The sequence below is a fragment of the Neopelma chrysocephalum genome, unplaced genomic scaffold (assembly GCF_003984885.1).
Source record: "Neopelma chrysocephalum unplaced genomic scaffold, ASM398488v2 Primary Assembly neopelma1_44, whole genome shotgun sequence".
Lineage (NCBI taxonomy): Eukaryota > Metazoa > Chordata > Aves > Passeriformes > Pipridae > Neopelma > Neopelma chrysocephalum.
Genome location: NW_020897703.1, coordinates 22,615,286 through 22,635,813, shown reverse-complemented (window position 1 = coordinate 22,635,813; position 20,528 = coordinate 22,615,286). Strand labels below are relative to the sequence as shown.

Genomic DNA, 20,528 nt, shown 5'->3' with positions numbered 1-20,528 from the left:
TCTGCCTGATGTCCTGATCACAGAAATAAAGCTTTCCCTCTTCTTCACATCACACTGGCTTTTTGCTGTGTGAAGGGAAAAACAAAAAATCTTATCTGAACTGAAGCTAATGCCAATTCCAGGATGCTGCTTTCCTCAAAATAACCTCATACACACCTCTTTTAGGCAGGCAAAGATGTTTCACAAACACACAGAGGTCTGCTTTTAAACATATTACATCAATGTTACAGGGGAATTACTGCAGCAGAAGAAAAACCAGCGTAAAACAAGCACAAGTGGGATAAGAATCACACCCTTCATTTTAGTCTGCGTAGCTTTTTTCTCCTCCTTACATAAGCTTCAACACTCCAAGTTCAAGGCAAATGCTTGCAATATTTCTATGTTATCCTCAGTAATGTGACAAGAGCAATTACAGAGTCCAGGGAAGCTAAGTAACACTGTGAAAACAGTGGGTGGTCTAAAGGCTTGAATAGCTCCTGTGCACTAACATTGCAGTGGGAGTCCCCCAGACCCCTACTTTGTACCCTAGGCAATTCAACCGTGCTCTGCAACACTGGCCTTTTTGTCCGGGACATTCTGGCACCAGCATTGCTTAGCTGACTTGAGACATGCCCAAGTTCTCTCAGGTGGTCTGCAAAGTTAACTCACCCTTAAAAAGTTTGTCCTTGGTACCCACCACACCTCCTTCATTCTCCGTTTCAGTAGAAAGCTCTAGGCAACAGCATGCTGAACATTTTGCAAGGAAAATCTGCTCAGAGACAGCTATTCCAGGTGCACAGGCCTTTGCTGAGTACAGCATTATTTGAGGTATTCTCTGAAAAAAATAAATCTACTTTTACAGTAAAAGAGCCATTTGCCATGTGCAATGCACTGAAATACTTTGCCACAGCAAAGTCTGGTCTAAACATGTTGTTGGCCAATAAAAGGGGGGAAACATGCTGCCAGTAAACATTTGCGTGGTATGTCTTTGAAGGCTTCAAGGCAGACTAAATGGAATAATTGTGAAGATGTATTATTTATAATACAACAAATCTTCCCCACAAGATATAGGTCTCCATTAACCTAGTACCCAACTGCTTTTAAGTGCATTTTTTAATGTGTTTACCCTGCTAAGGGAGTTATGTTTTATTATCTCCATTTTGCATTTGGGGAATTGAGGTACTGGGAGATTAATAGATTTGCTCGAGGTTACATAGCAAATCTCCAGCAAAGCACAAATGCAGACCAAGTGTCCCAGATTGCTGTTCTCCACTGGATGTATCCATCGATATGCCAGGACACATTAAAACATCAAAGGTCTCTTGTGAGGTGACTTTTTCCTTAATAATAAAAAAAGACCGATCTCATGTGAGCAAGCAAGATTGTATTGGAGTCAACAGAAGTTCATCTGTTTACATGAAAACTGAAGCAAGGTCTGAAGGTGGTTTTGGAATATTCTCATTTTTCTTGCTATCCAGTGCATTCAACCCAAATTCACAAATACCTTTTCAACAATGACACTTTCTGCATCTGACAAGCTACCTGTTCACTGATAGTCTTTATATTTCACATGCCACCATTTCAAGTCAGATGCTGCTTCATGTCTTCCTCAAGCTTAGTGGAACTGCAAAGGGGTTCAGCTTTTTGAAGTCTGCCCACATACTGAAGCTGCTGAATGAGAGTCAGACCCCTTCTATGGGACAGTGGTGTTCTGGATTGTGTGGTTGATTTTCATCTCGACTTACATAAAGAAGCGGTGGGAGACAGTATCCTAATCTTCCACGGTACTCTGCACCAAAGCCTTTGGGTTTTATGGGATTCGGTAGGAGAAGACTTTACTCCTTATGTCCTCTTCACCAGTTATCCACTAAGTCAATCTCCTTGGAGATGAGACCTGTGCTGCTCTCCAGCCCATGGCAGAGTTTGTGGAACTGGGAATCTCACAAAATCACAGAATGTTCCGAGTTGGATCCTGCAAATCCCCCTCTCCTACTCCCCAAACGCCAGCTTAGTACCCACGCCCAATCCTTCCTGGGAGGGAGAGACTCCAGCCAGTGCAACTACAATGTTGTATCTTTCAAGCAGATGACCTTTCGACTAATTTCCAAGATCATGTTACAGTCTAAGTAGAATTTGAATGAATAATAGGGCTGACAGCAATGCAAGCAGAATACTTTGTGCCATGTGGGCCCTTGTCAGCGCACAGATACCATAAAACATGCCAGTCCCACCACAAAAATAGAAAAGAATCAATGGCTTTGCCTAAAGTGTCTGGGATAGGGAAGGCAGATGTAGGGACTTAATCACTTCCAAGACTAAAAAAATCCCTTTGGTGCAGCCAAGTGAGTTGCACCAAAGGAGTTCTGTGGAGAACATGTGAGATTGGTGAGCTGTTTCTCATCAGTATGGACAGTGGGTCCACTTCAGCTCACAAAATATCAGTGGTAGAGCCCAGTAAGTTTATTCCATGAGTCACCACATCTAAGTCAGTCTCATGACTAGAGTAAATGAGATTTAGTCCTCACTGCAAAGCTGCCACCAAAGAGCCTGCAAGCCAGGTTCATTTGGCAAACAGACTACCTTCTCACTGCAGGGACAGATTTTATTATCCATTTGAGATCAGGGATACACACAGGTAAACAGCAATAATGCACCTCCAGGATGCTCCATGCCTCAGCTCACTTTGAATAAGGTTACCCCAGGGAGGGGAGGTGGTTTTGAGGTGAAATACAAAACTGGGGAACTCAGATATCCTTATCCTTCTTCGCGAAGGTAAGCTCAACATGAAGAACATGATACTCCACCTCCAGCACAGATTCTGGGCTGCTCAAGACATGTTTGACATCCCCTGCCACTTAAAGATTATTCAGTATCAAATGTTCACCACTGTTTTGAGCAGCTAAACAATGAATTTTCCCACTGCCTCTCCTGCTAATGACGAGCGAATAAAGAATCCCCTAGGGAATTTCCCTTCATCTGCTCACGAGTGCCACTTCGCTAGTCACATTTATCTGACAAATCTTACAGATGGCTTGGCACGAGCTTGCAACAAGCACACCATCTTTGGAGCTGGGATTGGTCGCCCGAGCCACGCGACGCTTTCTGTGGCAAACTGGGCAAGCCCACAGTAGAGCCCCATACCAGCTACTGGAGAAATATCCACAGCAAATTTACAGCTTCATCCAGTGCTGTTTCAGCAGAAGACACTGATGATGGCATTTCCAACACTGCAGCCGTCCCAGGAGGAGTGGAGTCTCTTGGCACAGAAGAAGTTGTTCTCTGACCCAGACAGAAAGATATCCTGGAAAATGACTCCCATTGAATCATTTTCCTGCTGTATTGTGCCGAATGCCTTTCTGTTAAAGATGAATATTCCCTGTTAAAATAATGGGGAAGAGAATATAAAGACCCATCTGCAGACCACATTTTCAGAGGGGTTTTTGTTTGTTTTCCAACATTGTCTGTGAAACATTGGTTGAGTCTTTCGAGCTCTTTCCAGATGTGTACTCTCCTCGTGCTATGTACCCAACTCTAATTCTAGTTGGAAAGCTGTTTGACTCAGGCAAATGAATAGCAGGATTTTAAAACAGATACAAATAGTAAAACTAGGGCTTTGTACAATCCCATAGGTACTATAGATGGGACCGTCCAAACACAGATCCTTCTAATCCACCAAGAAAATGCCCTTAAGACCTGTTCAGAGTCAGACTTAAACCCATAAAATCCAGGAAATTCAGAGATAAGCCTGGATATCTGGACTGATATTCTGTCCTCAGTTCACCTTACTGGGTAAATGTTAATGAATGCATTTGTTTATTCCCTACAGTTCTATGCAGGGAATATCAACAATCTCATATTATGGGAGGAGGTGAAATTTTTTCTCCCGTATGTGTGTGTAGGAGTTGCTCAATATAATTTATTCTCTTTCGCAATAAGACTATATAGCTCCTCGATCCTTTCAGAGCTATGCAGGGTCTGTCTTGTAAAGTTTTGGAGGAGAAGCCTCAAAGGAAAATCAGTTATTACAGGAAACAGGGCTGATTTTCAGTACTCCACAGTCTTGCCTCCCCATTCATACTAAGATGGTATTCCAACATAAAACATCATCCAGATGCATTTCACAGACAATCCAAAGCCAGACTTTCACAGGCAACACGAGACCAAGTTCACCAATCACAAATGGAGGAGAACTGGAGCACATAACACCTCTAGAGCAATGACCCATATGTGCCTCCTGCAACAACCTGCATAGCATAGCAAGTGCAAACAGAAGAATGGCCATACCAGTCCATCTAGCCCAGCATCAAGTCTTCTGAGCAGTCAGCCAGCCAGAAAACAGCAGAAGCAAGGGAACCATTTATGCTATTTCCCTCACATTTCTGTTAGCCTCCAGCTATTTTCAGATCAAGGTATTTCCTAAGCCAGATGTGGTTTCTAGCTACTTAGTAATCCTCCATGCATTTCTTTACACAAACTTGTCCAGTCATCCTTTGAACTCTAATAAGCTTTTAGCCTCCACAGCCACCTTTGGCAGTGAATTCCTTGTGTCCACTACCAGTTGCATGGAGAACATCTCTTTTTGTTTGCTTTGAGTCTGGCTTCTTCTAGTTAATTTAATTACTTTAATTGATATACTGCCACAGAACAAACAATGCCTGCCCACCTTCTGATTTGCAGAATCCACTCCTACCCCTTCATCATCTCATCTTCTTCAGGCTAAGGGGTTTCAGCCTAATTGATTTTTCCTCACATGGAAGGTAAGTAGCAAACACAGCTGAAGTACAAGCCAACTATTTTTCTTTCCTTCTGAGCTCTCAGTACACCCTTTCACTTCACACTGAGGAAACACTATCTTTCCCACATTAGAGGCAGTATGAAATAGGCTTTGTCCTTAGTTTTATAGGTAATCTGCAAAGTGGCAGACAAGTAGACCAAAAATCTGTAGAGCCTATTCTGACACTGGAGAATCCAGTGGTAGTGTTGAGCCTTAGCCCCAATGACTTCACCAGGTATTGGACAAAGTTCACTTACAATTCATTTAATTGTATATAGCAGTCACTTCATTAGTGATGGATACCATGACCAATACATAATTCAGGGCCTGCTACAATCGTGACCACATGTGAGAGCTCCAAGGTGTGCTCTGAACAACTCAAGTAGCAAAGTCCTGATACCCTCAATCCAGAACCTACAACTTTCAAATCAGCTTCCAGTGGAACTGTTAAACAGAACCCATGGTCACAGCCATCTTTACCCACTGAAAGAGCATCGTACATCTTCGTTACCATCAGCTGTTCTTCTCTCCCCATCCCAGCTGTTCTTCTGTCCCCGTCCCCAAGATACACAGTACAAATAAGATTAGCTTGAGAAAAGATTTCTACAGGATAAGAAGGCAGATGTGGCAGAGACTCTGAAGTCTGCTAAGAGTTTTGCAGTTGTCAGCTAAATTGATGTAAAAGGTACGCAGATAACTATTGTGATGGGCAGCCCTACAAGCCCATAAGATAAAACTTCCATTTATGACAAAATTCATCCCTGGTAAAAATGGCACTATTCCATTGAAATCAATAAGGTTGCACCTGTGAATGCCAGCTGTGAATTGAGTTCATGGTTCTCAAATGATGTAAAGTGCTTCAGGAGGAAAGATGCTATATTTAGGTGCCATATTATTGCTATGTAGACATTTTCATAACCCCTAATTATGGGGCTTTTTTTGCAAGCTCTGTAGTATTAACTGGATTGGATAAATATATAATTACAGAGTGTTTCAACATGCACACTCTTGATGCTAGAAGCTTTATCAGCTCTTTCTTTTCTTCATGATCTGTTTTGCTTTTCTTTTAAAGCTGTTTCTATCAATTATGGCAAGATTTACTCAGAGCCCCAATAAAGGGTCACTGCAGACATCCCAGCAGAATAGAAGAAAGCTACATTTATGTTCCAGAAATCTTCTGTTTTCCAGAAAGACACCTCTGGTTTGTCATTGCATGACAACATTGCCAGAAGCTAAGCCAATCAGACAGAAAGAAAAAAAAAAACAAACAACAACAACAACACAACAGCAACAAAGAACTTTTCAGATGTTCCCTGACCCCAAATTGTTTATAGGCTAAGGGTTCCTACTCCAACAGCTTCAACAGAAGATCTGCTGCCCAAATATTTGCTGGATCCTGCTCCTCTCTTTTGCCTGTGGACAGAAGGAAAGGACCCAAGGAGGTTCTTCACATTCTGCATGGTGCTAGGGATGCACAAATGACTTCAAAGATCTTAGATAGGAGATAGATACAGCCCTGCCTAAAAGAACCATCACCCTAACAAATTACTAAATTGGTTGATAGGAAAAAGGCAAGCTACCTTTTTTTCATCATCTGCTTTGTCAAATTGAAAGTTACCATTAACAATTAAATCCAACTAGTCCTATGGGATTAAAAAAAAAAAAAGTAGCACCTGCATTTTCCTTTCTAGGTGCTGATGAAACCTTCATTACCATTTTTTGCAAATGAAAAAAAAGTCAAACAAATACACTTCTTGCTTTTCTGACAGGTATGGCCAGTAAAGTGTCAGATTCTTTCAGATGTGTTTACAAACCTTTTCCTCTTGCACCAGTTTACATCCAGTGAAAATTTGAAAAGCTAAATTACAAGTATAAACACTTCAAAACAGATGTTAATAATGGAAAGAATTAAGAACACTGCTAGAGTGACACGATATGGATGCTGTATTATTAAATAAACGGCTCACAATGGTGTTATGACATGAGTCATAGTGCCTGATGCCGTGAATATATTGCATAAAAGAACAATAGCTGCTATCACCAGCTACAGAGATACACAGAGCACAATACCAGGAGCACAACTGCTGACTGATCTAAGGCAAGGGGTTTGTCTACGAGACAACAGGATAAATTCACACCTGGTGCAAATGAGTGCGACTGAACAGAAGCTCATGGAGTCACAGCATGAGACTTCAGCTAAGACTCTGATACCACACTGAAAGTACTACTGGCTTTGCTCTGTACAATCTTGTAGCCTGTTTATGACTGTAATTGACTGGGGAATTCCGATTTGGTAGGATTTTGAACCTGTTTTCCACAGGTGTGAGTAAATGAATCTGGTCCCACATTAACACCAACGGATTTTTAAATCCAGCAAATCACAGAGCACATCTGAATTGTTTTAACATTGAACATCACCACAAAAAGTTCTGCCAGAGGCAGCAGACTGGGTTTGCCATTCCTGACTGGGTTGCCATTCTTTTTGGGTTTTTTATCTGGTAACTATGGATGGTAACTGGTGATGCTAAAGAAAAAGATTACCATAAGAGCTGGCACATTCACAAGCTTGACAAAGGATGGAATCAAATTCAGGAGTGCACTTACAGCATGTGCTCCCCATAATTAAAAGTCTATTTGTGGCATGCAAAGTAGAAAAAGCTTTCATTTAGGGTAAAACTTAAACATATCATTACTTTCCCTGCTTGATGCAGTAACCCCATTCAAGGGGGTACAGTCTGGAAGCAATGTTCTCCAAGATACACATGTCTACAATTGTCAAAGGGAGGGGAGGAGAAAATGAGAACAAAGTGGAACCCACCCATAAAATGAAATATAGGGCTTGATTCATTGTCACGCACTGTTAATATAATGATTCAACCACTGTGGTGCACAGCTAATAGGAACAGAGCCGGCTTAAATCCTACATCTCTGTGCCTATCATGTACTTAATAAGAAACAGCACAGAGAATTAGATGGGTTTCACTCTGCTCAAGTACCACACAAAAGCTCCAATATAGCAAGTGTGGCCAAATACAAGGCATATGATCAGGGCACTATGGTATTCTGGCCCTTTCTCAGCTTTTGGGGAGTGAGACCCTAGCAGCAGCACTGGGGACCCCTGTCAGCTGCCTTAAAGGCAGCCTCGTGGGTGCTCCAAACTGTGCTAAAGACCAAACTAGCTTCTGAACCATTTCAAAACATGAGTTGAGCAAAAGTGGTTTCTGCACTCTCTTGGATGTGGAGCCGGCTGGAGCAGAGACACATCTGAGAACAGGCTTCCTCTCTTCAGCCATCACAGGGCACCTATGTACCACGTGCTTAATGCAAGACAGTTTACTTACCAAGGATGAGGTACACAAGAGACAAGAAATCTACTCAAAACACCGGGTAGCTACACTGCATTGCCTCCAATCTATCACCAGGATCCCCCAAAGTAAATTTTATTACAGGGGCATTAACAAATGGCAGAAGTCAATTTACTTAGATAAAGCCTTGTGTTTCTTGTCTGTGTGTTTATATGTGAAGTGGTGCTCACCCATGCAAACATGCCACCCTGATCAAGCCAAACATACACAATGCATGTAAGACATAAATAAATACTTGTGAGTCACCGATAACCACCTCATAAATTACATGGTCTTATGAAGTATCACTGCTAAAGATAATTCATACAATTGGATACAAAATACACACACACGACTCTCATTCAGACAGATAAGCATTGTTTGTTTCCTTTCACAAGAGCCCAAGGCCCTTATTTACAAGGTCCTGAATTATTTTTTTTAACCTTGGAGTCCCACAGCTGTGGATCAGTTCCAAAACCTGGCCCAAAAACAGGCCATGAGAGACCAAATGTGGTCACAATGAATATAGTGAATAGGAGATAGGACACAGGGGTCCAAAAGCCCAAGAGCCAAGTCTACTCCAGCTCACAGGAGCCATAGCCAGTAGTATTTATAATCTTTTATCCTCAAGCAGATACTACTTTCAGCACTCAACTCTCCTACCTCGCTCCTGCCGCACTGCCCCATCTCCGTGTGAGGAGCTGAGCTCCAGTAACTGGAAAGTGCAGGTGCTGCAGCTCTTCCACAGCTTCTCATATGCTCTTCTGCAGGAATGGGCACAAGCTGCTCCATCCAACCAAGTGAAGAGGGACGAGCTCAGTCCAGCAGCCTCTGCTTGGGCAAAGCCTAAATGCCACTTTGGTACCACTTGACTGACACAGCCCAAACACAGCATGTTTGTTTTGCTGACACATAGGTTTAAGTTTGCTTCCCAGCCACATCTTCTTTCCCCTTGGATACAATAGTCATCTTCATAGCACTTATTATAACATATTGCAGCAATAATGTGTAATTATCCTCAAAAACAAAGCAAAAGCTCAAGATAAAAATAACAGGCACTGAGCACACTTACCAGCTGGAGGAAGGCAGTGAGGCAGCACGAGCTGCAGCCCTAAAATGGCTGTGCTGTAGTAGGCTGCAGCTGCCTCTCCCAACCTGATTTAAAGGCCAGACTGCAGGAGAGCACACCAAGAGGTGAACCCTCTCCAAAATCAGGCACAAAAGGAGGAGCAGCAGCAGCCGCTGGGCTCTGAGGAGCAGTAGTTAGGCAGAGCAGTGCATCACTTGGGTCTGTGCACTGTGCAGCTGGGTTCAATGATTACATTTGAGCCAAGGCAGAACTCCAAACACTCTGCACCTGGGAGAGCTGATCCTTCCATGAGGGGAGTTCCATCAGGTGGTTAGCAACTATAGCTCTCATCCCGGGTGTCTTGATTTCTTGATGGGAAATCAATACATCTCTTGGGTTTCCTTCTTGCCCTTTCTTTCTGTTTTGCTGCATGTGCTTACTTTGACTTTCATAGACTCATAGAATGGTTTGGGTTGGAAGGGACTTTAAAGATCATTTAGTTCCAACCCCTCTGACATGGGTAGGGACATCTTCCTGTAGACCAGGCTGCTCAAAGCCCCATCCAACCTAGCCTTGAACACTTCCAGGGGTGGGGCATCCACAACTTCTCTGGGCAATCAGTTCCAGCACCTCACAACTTTTACAGTAAACAATTTCTGCCTTATATATAGGTAGTCTAAACCTACCCTCCTTCAGTTTAAAGCCATCACTCCTTGGCTATCACTACATGCCCTTGTAAAAAGTCCCTCTCCAGCTCTCTTGTAGGCCCTTTTAAATACTGTAAGCCTTCTCTTCTCTAGCCTGAACAGCCCCAACTCTCTCAGCCTGTCTTCATAGGAGAGATGCTCCAGCCCTCTGATCATTTTCATGGTCCTTCTCTGGACTCTCTCCAACAGGTCCACATCCTTCTTAAGCTGGGGGCCCCAGAGCTGGACACAGAACTCCAGGTGGTGTCTCACGAGAGTGGAGTATGGGAGTAGAATCACCTCTCTCACTTTGCCCACAACAGATTCAGCAGAACCCCTCTATTTCCAAGCTTTCACAACAATGCATATCTCAGGTCTCTGATGGCTTCAGAGATCTCTCAGGTGTGTGTATGAAAACTTGACATCTTTGCTCTGTACAAGGAAGACTGGTTAGAGCTGCACACATTCCAGGAGGGCCTCTGTTGAATAGAATTGGCCAAATCAGATTAAAAACCCAGTATCTATGATGAAGGCTGCAAGCTGCCTGCTTAAAGAGGTTCCACTGATGTGAACCAGAAGTTCCTTGCATGTGGTCGGGCCCTAAATTTGATACTGGAATTTAAAAACAAATTAAGATTCCCATGTAATATTGACTGCTTTTTTTTTTTTTTTTAGAGTAAAAGATTTTACAGCATGGAATGCTATATGCAGTGGTTACATGAGTCCAAGTAATTGTACCAATTATATAATTTGATATAATTGCACTAATTACATAAACACATAATAATGAAATATAAGTTATTCCAAGAGCTAAACTGGAAGAACATTAAAGAACCTAAATCTGCTCCCACTTATTCTAGTACAAATCAGAAATAATTCCCCTGAAATCAATGAAGTTACCCAAATAAAATTGGTCCCTACTGTTACAAGCAGGCATGGAAATCTAGCTTTTGGTTCACGGGTACTGACTGGGCAAGCAAATGAAAACTACTGGCTTATTTTGTACTGATGGCGATTGCTAATTCCTGGCCAAATTCCAATGTATCCAGTGTATACCTTTATAAAAGGTATTTTTTACTCTTGTTCTGATCTGTCATCCAGCATATGTGGGTTTTGCTAGATCTTTTAGCTGCTGATTCTAAAGGAAAAAAAACAAATTTAGAAATACTGAGAATTGAGAGTGAGCTGGGCCCAGTCAGGAATTCCAGAAAACCAGATTCAGGTGTGTCTTTAGTTATATTGGAGCTAGCCTGAATTACATCTGCAGACTTCAGGGGAGCTACTGCAGACTGACATCAGCATTAACTGAAACAGACTCTCCTCTTAGGGAGAAATTTGTATTTCTGATCCATTTTGCAAAATGTTCTTCTAGTCTTCACAGTAGAAACCACTTCATACAAAAATTATCCTTATGAACAATTCATTCAGTGAGAGGTTTCCCTCTTCTCCCATGGCAGGGCGAGTGCAGCAATTCATTTCAGCTGCTGACTTCATCTCTCTCAAGTAACAAAGCAAAAAAGGTGAGAGCTGGCAATTTTGGAGCAGGTGTCTATTATGTGTGGGAATATGTGATGTATGCAGAGTTAATCCAACAAGTGCTCTGTCACACCACATCATGACAGTCACCCTGTTCACACCATCCTCATTAAGACCAGTGGGAAGTCCAGGCACCGGGACTGGAGTTTTGCCTATGTTAGAATATTTTAAAGGATGAAGAATTTCCAGCTCTAGAGATTGATTCTGTCACATGATAGAAGGCACTGATTTAGCATTTACAGAACCAAGTTCAAAGCCTCTCAGAGACGAGAGAGAGTCATCTAGTCACCTTTGGGGGGGTGGGGTATGGACCTGAGCCAGCTGGTTTTTGAGGTACAGTACCTAACTTGGCATAAGGCAGTGAAACTGGATGCTGAGTTTTATAGGGATGGGAATGACAGATGGGAAAATAAAACCCAAAATATTTGAAAAGCAGCCATCAAGCTTGGGCATCTCATTTTTCATTTTGCCTGATTTCAAAAATGCAGGAGGTGGAAGATGCAAAAAGAGGAATTCCTGCACACCCCCCCCCCCCGTAAAAAGCTGGCAAGAGCAGTAGCTTTGTCAGATCTCTGAAAAATCAAGCCCAAACTGTCTTAGATTGGTCCCACAAAATTAAAGGTGTTTTATTTCATTTTAGCCTTAGAAATCTGTGTGACAGGTTACTGTCAGCACCAGGACTCGAGAACACCTCACTGTCTGCAGAATGCCCAGAGCAGTGAGTGACTCCACGCTGCAGAAAACATCCATGCATGTTCAGATTGATTTCTAGAGACTCTTTCACACCAAACAGAAGGACCTGGCAACCTGGACTATGATCCAGCTGTTCCCACTCCTAGATGATGCCCTTCACACCATACTGATACCCAATGCTCTTGTGTTTCTGTTTCTGCCCCATAAACCTCATGACTGTAGCTACAAATGTGGGAGCAGAGAAGGCAGGGGCAGAGGAAAAAAGCTGTGAAAGACTTTCACCAAGAAAAGGGGTGCTTTCTGACAGCCTCTGTGAAAGAGTTTAGGATCCTGAGCTTGCTTGTGGGCTTGCAGTGGGATGCAGAGCACAGCCCATTCCTGCCCCTCATTCCTGGCCAGCCCAAGCTCAAAGCATCCTGGCTGCCAGCAGTTCCTGTTCCCTGCAGGTCCAAATCCCATGCCGAGACACCCTCCTCTCCTCCTGGAAGAGCACAGGAGTCCCAGTGTCCAAAGAAGGGCTTGGCTTTGACCCCAGAAACCAAACACTTTCAATTAAGAACGAAACCTAACCAGACACAGCCTCCAGGGCCTTGCATTTCAATGGGCAAGATTTCTTAATATATGCCATTTTTTAAAGTGCAGCCCAGTCTTATTCATAATGATGGTGTCATATTAGGTCAAACATGCCTTCAGACTGAAAGGATGGGTATTTACACTGATTTCAAGGAGAATTCATTGTACTCATCAGTAGCACAGTCGACTCAAGAAACAAAGACCAGGGAGAAAGAAAGCTGCTAAGAGACAGAGCAGGAACAGTGAGTCGTGGCTTTGACAATGTGCAGCTCAAGGTGGTGAGAAAGCTATGAAATATTCAAAAAATTTGATCTGGAGGACAAAGTTCTGAGAAGCAGATTGTTGACACAGTCACAGCAAATTGCTCTTCCAGGTCTCCCGTTTAACCCCAGTGCCTGGCTCTGGGGAGAGCTGGGCAGAGCTACACCTGAATGTGAATCGTAACTAGAACCCATCATTAGTTGCATGATCTTGCTTCTTCAACACTTTTTGGGTCTCAGGGTCAGATCTAAGATTTGCTAAGTCAACAGAAGTCCTTCTGTCAGCTTCAGCTGGCATTTGCTCAGGTCTCCAGGAGGAAGAATTTACCTGTGAAGATCAATTAAATCAATATCTGGATATATGTGCAGCTGACAAGAATTTCTATAAGTATTTGTCAACGTTTTTGGGGTTTGTTAGCAAAAGGGATATATTATACTAAAAAAAAAAAAACCACACAAAAACAACAAACCAACCTCTCCTTGAGGCCAGCTAATTAAAAAAAAAAAAAGTTAATCAAACTTAGCACCGAGCTTTTATTCCTGGAAGTGCTTTCCACATTATTTTTTTTACTTCTTCTAAGCAGTCAGGGAGTGACCCAGAGAAGAAGTTACATTCTTACACAGCAGGTGAACCAGGAACTTGCTGTAAATGACCTGCAGGTATGCGGAACAGCGCCGTTCCTGCGCCCAGAGCCCCTGTGCTGCTGCAGATAGAAAGAAGCAGATGCTTACATGTATAGACAGCAATAAAACTGGAGTATAACATTTTTAGGATCGCAGCTGAGCTCTCAGACAAGGCTTTCTGCAATGACTAATACGACTACGGTCTAATGCGACAGTTCACCGTCTGCAGCCTAGTCAGTCCCGAAAGTAAGCAAGTTCCTCCAGATGTTACACACTGAAAAAAAAAAAGGGCAAAAAAAAAAGCATATCCAGTTTTCAACCTTTTTTATTTATTTAAACTGTACACAAATGTAAAATACTTCAACAGCAAATCTAAGTGAAAATTGTTTGGTTTAAATTATTATGGAACAGAACCTAAAAGGAACTTTATTAAATAAACATAAAAATTGGATTTAAAGGATGCACATATTGTAATGTATTCTACAATAGTCACTTTTTTTTTCACTCTACATTCCATGTGCGTATGGTATAGAAAAGACACTGAATAGAACAAACAGAATCCATTTTGTACCCTGAAACAATTGGTAGGCCTCGTGAGGGATTGCTCAGTATGACTACATGATATATGATGGCTTTGCCATCTCATAAAAATTATAACTAATATGTTGGCCTCTTTGGTTCCAAAATTTATGTATAATACATTTAACTGTATTCATTTTTTGCTGCTATAAAAATAACATTTTTTTTCAAATGGCAGTTTTTTGACTAATCATGCAACTAAATCAGTGCAAACATTAAAAGCAATCATTCGCTTTAAAAAAGAAGCAAAAGATTTAATTTCAAGTATAAAAAAATATAAAAAAGTCATATCATAAGTCCAGTTTTGTCTAGTATGGGTCAACACTTTAAATTGCATAGCTCATGCGGCACCTGTTTACCTAGATAGTGAGCAAAGATAAGTGCACTATCAAGTACCACTTTTCAAGGCATTGAAATTTGCAAGTGCTATTATACGTGCATTCAAGCAGTTTGCAAGTGCTATGCTGTATCATTATTTTCTGATCTTTATGGCCATCCTTGACACCTCCTGGTAAGGAAATTGAAAGCACTCTCCTCTCTCCTCCTTTCTAAGACTTGTAAAAATGTTCCTCGCCTGTTATTAAATGCACTGCATTTCTCAGAACGTCTCCACTCTGTTGCCGTCACTCCTCTTTAGGGTTCATTGGTTTAACCGTGGTGGCGATTGCTTGTTTGCTCGTCCCCCATGTGACGTAGCCTTGCCAAGTCCCCCATTGAAGAACACAGATTGCAACTTCGACTTTTTGTTCTTCAAACAGTGAGAGATGCCAACAGTCAACATAGTCCAGATACGGTACTGATTCCCTTTTCCAAGACACGGCAGGTGTAGCCAGCCACTGGTTGCTAGTGGGCAGTGAAAGCATCGGATCACGCCAGCCCAGCTTGTGACTTTGCAACGGCCAGGTGTTAGAAATACAGCAGTTGCTTACGTGTCTGTCCCCTTTTCTCTCTCCGATGGAACCACACAATTCCTTGCTGGAAGTGCTGTAGGAAGATGCGGGTATCTGTGATGTTTATGTTTAGATAAATTTAAGAGGAAGTGATCTCCTCCCAGGGCAGGTGTCCTGCAGCTTCCTGTTAGACCTAAGAGGTGACAGTCAACTTTTTCCTTTTTTTTTCTTTTTTTTTTTTTTTTAATTTTCTAAGTTTGGTCATTTCGACACCTGCGTGCAAGAATACATTGTGTTCTCACAGTCCGTGCTTTTGCCTGAGCAAAGGGAGCTCATTTCAGTCTGGCTTCGCCAGCAGGCGGGGAAACAGCTGCTCAGCCGTTCACTCGTACTGGCAGGCATTTAGGTCCGTCGTCACTGGTCACTGACTTTCTGTGCTCATGTCCCTTTTCCGAGCTGCCTTGTGTGTGTGTGTGTGTGTGTGTTTGTGTGTGTGTGTGTTCTGTGTGTATGAGCGCGTGTTTTGTGTGCGTGCCCACATTTCATGTGTGTGTGTCTTTAAGATATTTCATAGCATTAACTTATAAGTGGTAGAATATATAAGTGTCCATGATCCACAAACTGCCACTGTCCTGACACCAAAGTGAAATGATTATTTTTTTCTTTTTTTTTTTTTGTCAAACTTTTCCACAGTGACTTTCCAACACTGATGCCTGGATACACAGTGAAACTTCCTCCAACACCATCTTGAACAGGAATGTTTCTCTCTCTCTCTCCCCTCTCTCTCTCTCCCCCCCCAAAAACACACCTTAAATCAAGCACAACCACATTCTTCCACAATCATATTGGGAACGTCCCTTTTCACAATGTTGTATTCATCATCAAAGTACAGCATTGACATTGTGCTAAGTTTGGTTGGAATGCAACAGGAGTTCACGGTGCCCGGGTTCAGCCCCCGCATTCGGTACTGATTCACGACAGCGGTGTGAAAGGAGGAAGCCGACCCCGGGACACCAGCCAAGTAGGCCGGGCAGCTCCCTTCACAGTAATTCCCATAGTAACCTGATGGTGCTATGATCCAGTCATTCCACCCAATGAGTCTAAAGTCAATGTAAAACTGTTGCCTGCAACATAGATTGGTCCTGCCATCGCACTCCAGGCCTCTTTTCCGGATCCTGTGTTTGTTATCGGCGAGACGGGCTTGCACCACTAAAAAAGGCCGGTGGGATTCCTCCCCGGGGTCCACATAAATTGGCAGCACTGAATACTCTTCACAGCCCTCACATTGAACATCCAAGTTCAGTCTCCTTTCTCCTCTCTCAAACAGAGCCTGGATCGCCTCTGTCATGGGAAAAGTGTGCCAACCACTTCTTTTGAGATCAACTTTCTTTTCAACCACATTCCACTTGTTGCTAGTGTCCGGGTCTTGGAAATAGACTTTGACTCTTACTTTTCGCCTGCTGCCTTTCTCTAAGACATATGGAAGCAGCTTCAAGTAAAGCCACAGGCTGGCTTGAACGACAAACAAGTTCTGGTTCCCTTCATTCGAGATGAAGAAATAGAGGCGGACTCTAGATGAGGCCAGATCGTCTGCAAGATAAGGAGAGATCAGCAAGATTAAGTCAAAAAGGAAACATTAGCTTGTGTGCCTTTCTGGATTCAGGGACAACACTGGAGCACAGCAGATCGAGAGAACGGCAACGGGGCTGTGCCAGCCAGAAGGCATGCACTGCATCAAATAGCCCCAATTTGCAGTCAAAATTAATTGAAAAGGGGACTTCCCACAGCAACCTTCAGCATCGGGCTGTAGTCGGATGTGCCAGATCTCTCAAAGCTCTCCAGAATATGTTTTTTTTCCCAGCCAGCCAGCTTTAAAGATGCTACACCAGCACCTTGCAAAAGACCAGCACTAGGACTCTGCTATCTTGTCAGTTTGAGAATAGTTTTAACTTTCAGCTACCTGCCAATTCTCACGGGGAGAGCTCTTTCAATAATCACTGAAACGCCAATGCCAAACTCGGGATTTTGTTTCGATTTGCACATATTCTCGCTGCGGTTTTAAAGGAAAGGATTCACAAGACAGAAGGGAAAATATTTCAGTAATGTGCCGGCTTGTCCAACATATCAAGCTAACCCCCACTAAAGTCTGGTAGAATATCTGCTATTATTAATCATTTCAATCTCTGCCTTTTCTCCCCGAAATGATAAACTCCCATACGAAGAGAGGCAATGAAGCGGTTGTTCCCGCTGTAACGCTGTTATTGGCTGTTCTCAATTCGCTTTTCAGTAACACCAGAATTAAAGGAGAGAAATTGTCACAGAAAACCAAATGTCACCAAATGTCTGACATAACCCCTTATTTGTAAACAGAAGAGCCTGCTGCATGAAATGTTTCAGAAATACCAGTGGCCCTCCTGCAATTTTGTACTACAAGTCCTAACTAAATTTGGCGTAGGTGATAAATGTGCAAGCTGGCCTTTATGGCGGAGACTGTAATTCTGGTCCCTGAATCAAAGCATCCCAATCATTATTTAAAATTATTGCTGGAAAGGCATTTTCTCATCTGCCCTTATCTGTTTTGCTTCCTTCTGTACAGAGCTAAATGTAGATTTTTCTTCCTTTTCTTTTCCCAAGAATCTGTAGCATTTTTGTCAATCTCTGAATGGGATTTTTTGCGTAGTCGTGTCTTCATTTGTTACCCTAGATGCCTTTCAAATGTGTCTCCAGAGCCCATTCAGTACCTTGTAATAGTTCAGTGACAAAAATTTTCACTGTGTTTGTCTACGTTTTACATAAAGTCAATTTCGGAAGTGTTACAAAAGACAGCGATTGACTGAATACCAAATGGAAGTACAAGCCCACCCCAGATCTCCCAACAACAGCCTATTAAAAAATAATAACACCCTAAATGTACGCTAAGAAAGCCTTTCGCGTGTTAGTAAATACACAACTTCTTCATAAACTGTGGTGGCAGTGACAGAAAAAGAACAGTACGGTGTTGCTGCACCGATCCACATCACTTGTGTTGTGTGAGATTGTGTGCGCTCATAAATTTTGTATGTGAATATAACAAGCATATGTATAATGCAACAGATCCCATAGATACTGTAAATGTATATGCCTTTGGTAAGTGGGAGGGTAGATAAAGAAGATGAGTGGGCAGCATACAGGATAGAAAGAGATTTATTTTGTGGACAAATGATATATAGATGCCACAGAAAGATAGAAGCAGAGAAAAATGAACTGATTGATACAGCGATGAAGGAAAGGAGAGATGGGCAGATAGACAGAAGAAAGGTAATTTGCAGAGTGATGGTGTTACAGCCAGATGTGCAAAGTTCACAGGGACAGTGGTTAAACTGCTGGAAAGCTATGCTGAAGGGATTCAGTGACACATAACTGCAATGGCTGGACAGGATTGAGATGGCTGGTACCAGAGGGATGGAGGGCACTGTTAGTAAACGGACTGACGGACAGAGAGGAGACAGACACACTTGGTAGGACCCTACACGCAGTGGACAAACAGACAAGGCCAACACCGCAAATAAAAGCTAAATAAATGAGAAACAAATAGAAAGACGGCGAATGCAAGCCTCAACAGACAGATGCAGGCAGTGAACCAGATGAACGTGCAGGGCAGACAGAGGAGGCAAGGGATGCAAGAGATGGAGCGGGACAGGTGGAGGAGGGACAGTGGGACACGCAGGGACCGAGACAAGCCCCGGTGCAGCTGGAAGGACCGCCAGAGGAGAGCCGGGGGCACGGAGGCTGCGGAAGGATGGAGGGACAAGCGAGGAGAGTTGCAGGGAACAACCCGGGGAGAATTCCGGGCACGGGGACACAAGCACGGAGGATGGGAAGGCACCGGCAGGGTCAGGGCGGGATGGTGCGGGGCAGAGGGGAGAGCGGATGAGGCGGAGGGCAAGCGGGTGAGCTCGGCAGCCAGGTGCCTGTAGCAGGCAGGACGACAGGCAGGAGGACAGGCAGGGTACGCAGGGGGCCAGGCAAGGGCGGTCGGGGAACTGCCAGAGGTCAGGCAAGCGGAAAGAGAAGGTGGGCAGGAGGACAGGCAGGGCGAGCGGGAGGACTGACAGGGGTCAAGCAGGGGGACTGACAGGGGTCGAGCAGGGGGACTGACAGACGGGGCGATGCAGGACAGGCGGGGAGCGCGGCAGGGCAGGGGCCGCGGCGGGTCGGGCAGGGGGACGCGAGCGGCGGGGGCGCGCGGCCGGGCGGCGCCCACCTGTCTCGGCGAAGCTGATGATCTCGGAGACCGGGTCGTGGGCCGGGGGCCCGGCGCTCGCCTGCCCGTCCAGGCTGGGGATCTCCACGCGGCCGTCCTCCCGCACCTTGCCGGCGTGCAGCTTGCGCAGCGCCGTGACCATGGCCGCCTTGGGCACGGCGTGCGTGATGTTGGGCCGGTCCCGCATCTGCAGCCGGCTCAGGATGTGCCTCTTCACCGCCTCCAGGAAATCCCCGTCCACCTTGCCCGGCTCCTCGGGCCGCCGGAAGCCGCAGGAGGTGCATGTGTCCTGCGGGGAGCCGCCGGCGGGGGCCGGCGGGGTCGGGGTGGCCGCGGCGCCCAGCAGGAGCAGCCCGCAGGCCAGCAGCGCGGCCAGCACCCCCCGGCGAGCCGCCCCGTCCATGGCGGAGGAGCGGGGGGCCGAGCTGGGGGCCGCCCCGGAGCGCCGCAGGGAGCCCGTCTGCAGGCAGCGCCGCTCCGAGCGCTCCGCGGCGCGGAGGGGGCGGTGGCAGCCAAGCTGGGGGGCCGCAACCGCTCCGCGCAGGGGGGGAGCCGCGGCGGAGGGAGGGGGCGCCCGGGGAAGCGGCGTGTGCCGCCGGGGAGGCGGAGGGGGGAGGCTGCACGCGCAGGCACCGAGGGCGAAGTTGGGGAGGGAGGGGGGGCAGCAGGCTTGGCGTGCACGGAGAGCCCGGCTCCACGGGGGAGGGGGACGGCAGCAGGTGAGGGGGTGGCTGCGGAGCCCGGGGAGGAGGGAGGGGGAGCGGGGAGCGAGCCGGAGGTGCGAGGGGATCCGGGGAGCAGGGGAGAGGCGGCGCCGCGCTGCCCCGGTGCCCCGCGTCGCTTCAGAGGGGCATCCCCGGGCGCAGTCGCTCGTGGTCCATCGCTCGCTTCGGCAGGTCCGGGCGGGCCGCGGAGAGGAGCTCTCTAGTCCAGCGTCATTGAGGGGGGTCAGGGAGATAAACGAAGCAGATTTATATACAATCCAATTTATAGCCTGGAAGGAGGGGGGGGGGAGAAATGCCACTTGTACCCCCCCGCCCACTCCGCCCCCGCAGGACAATCCGTGGGTGCAGGTCTCTGAGCAGGTCGGCTCCGCGCCGCTCGGTTGTCCCCTTTCAGCGCCCGCTGCTTCTCAACGTGCCATCAAAGTTGACCCGGAGCATAGCTGGGGAGGGAGTCGGGGGCGGCGGGGAGGGGGTGCGCGGCTGGCAGCTCCACTGTTGCGAGTCTTCTCCCCCCACCGCCCCGCTTATTATTAGCGAGGTGCTTTTATTTTTC

At 45.3% G+C, this 20,528-nt stretch overlaps 1 protein-coding gene across 1 annotated transcript; it reads right to left on the bottom strand.

Moving 5' to 3' along the window:
- Positions 1-13,847: 13,847 nt before the first annotated feature.
- INHBB (inhibin subunit beta B) lies at positions 13,848-20,178 on the bottom strand. The gene is made up of 2 exons (XM_027678945.1): positions 19,251-20,178; positions 13,848-16,597 (listed from the first exon to the last, which is right to left on the bottom strand). Exons 1-2 carry the CDS (start codon positions 19,651-19,653, stop codon positions 15,822-15,824), a joined length of 1,179 nt encoding a protein of 392 aa, XP_027534746.1. The 5' UTR covers positions 19,654-20,178; the 3' UTR covers positions 13,848-15,821.
- Positions 20,179-20,528: the final 350 nt, after the last annotated feature.

Bases quoted from the DNA above. Each gene is read 5' to 3' on its own strand.
- INHBB (XM_027678945.1), bottom strand. From the start codon at position 19,653: ATGGACGGGGCGGCTCGCCGGGGGGTGCTGGCCGCGCTGCTGGCCTGC. The intron at 16,598-19,250 runs GTGGGCGCCGCC...CTTATCTTGCAG, and splicing joins CATCAGCTTCGCCGAGACAG to ACGATCTGGCCTCATCTAGA.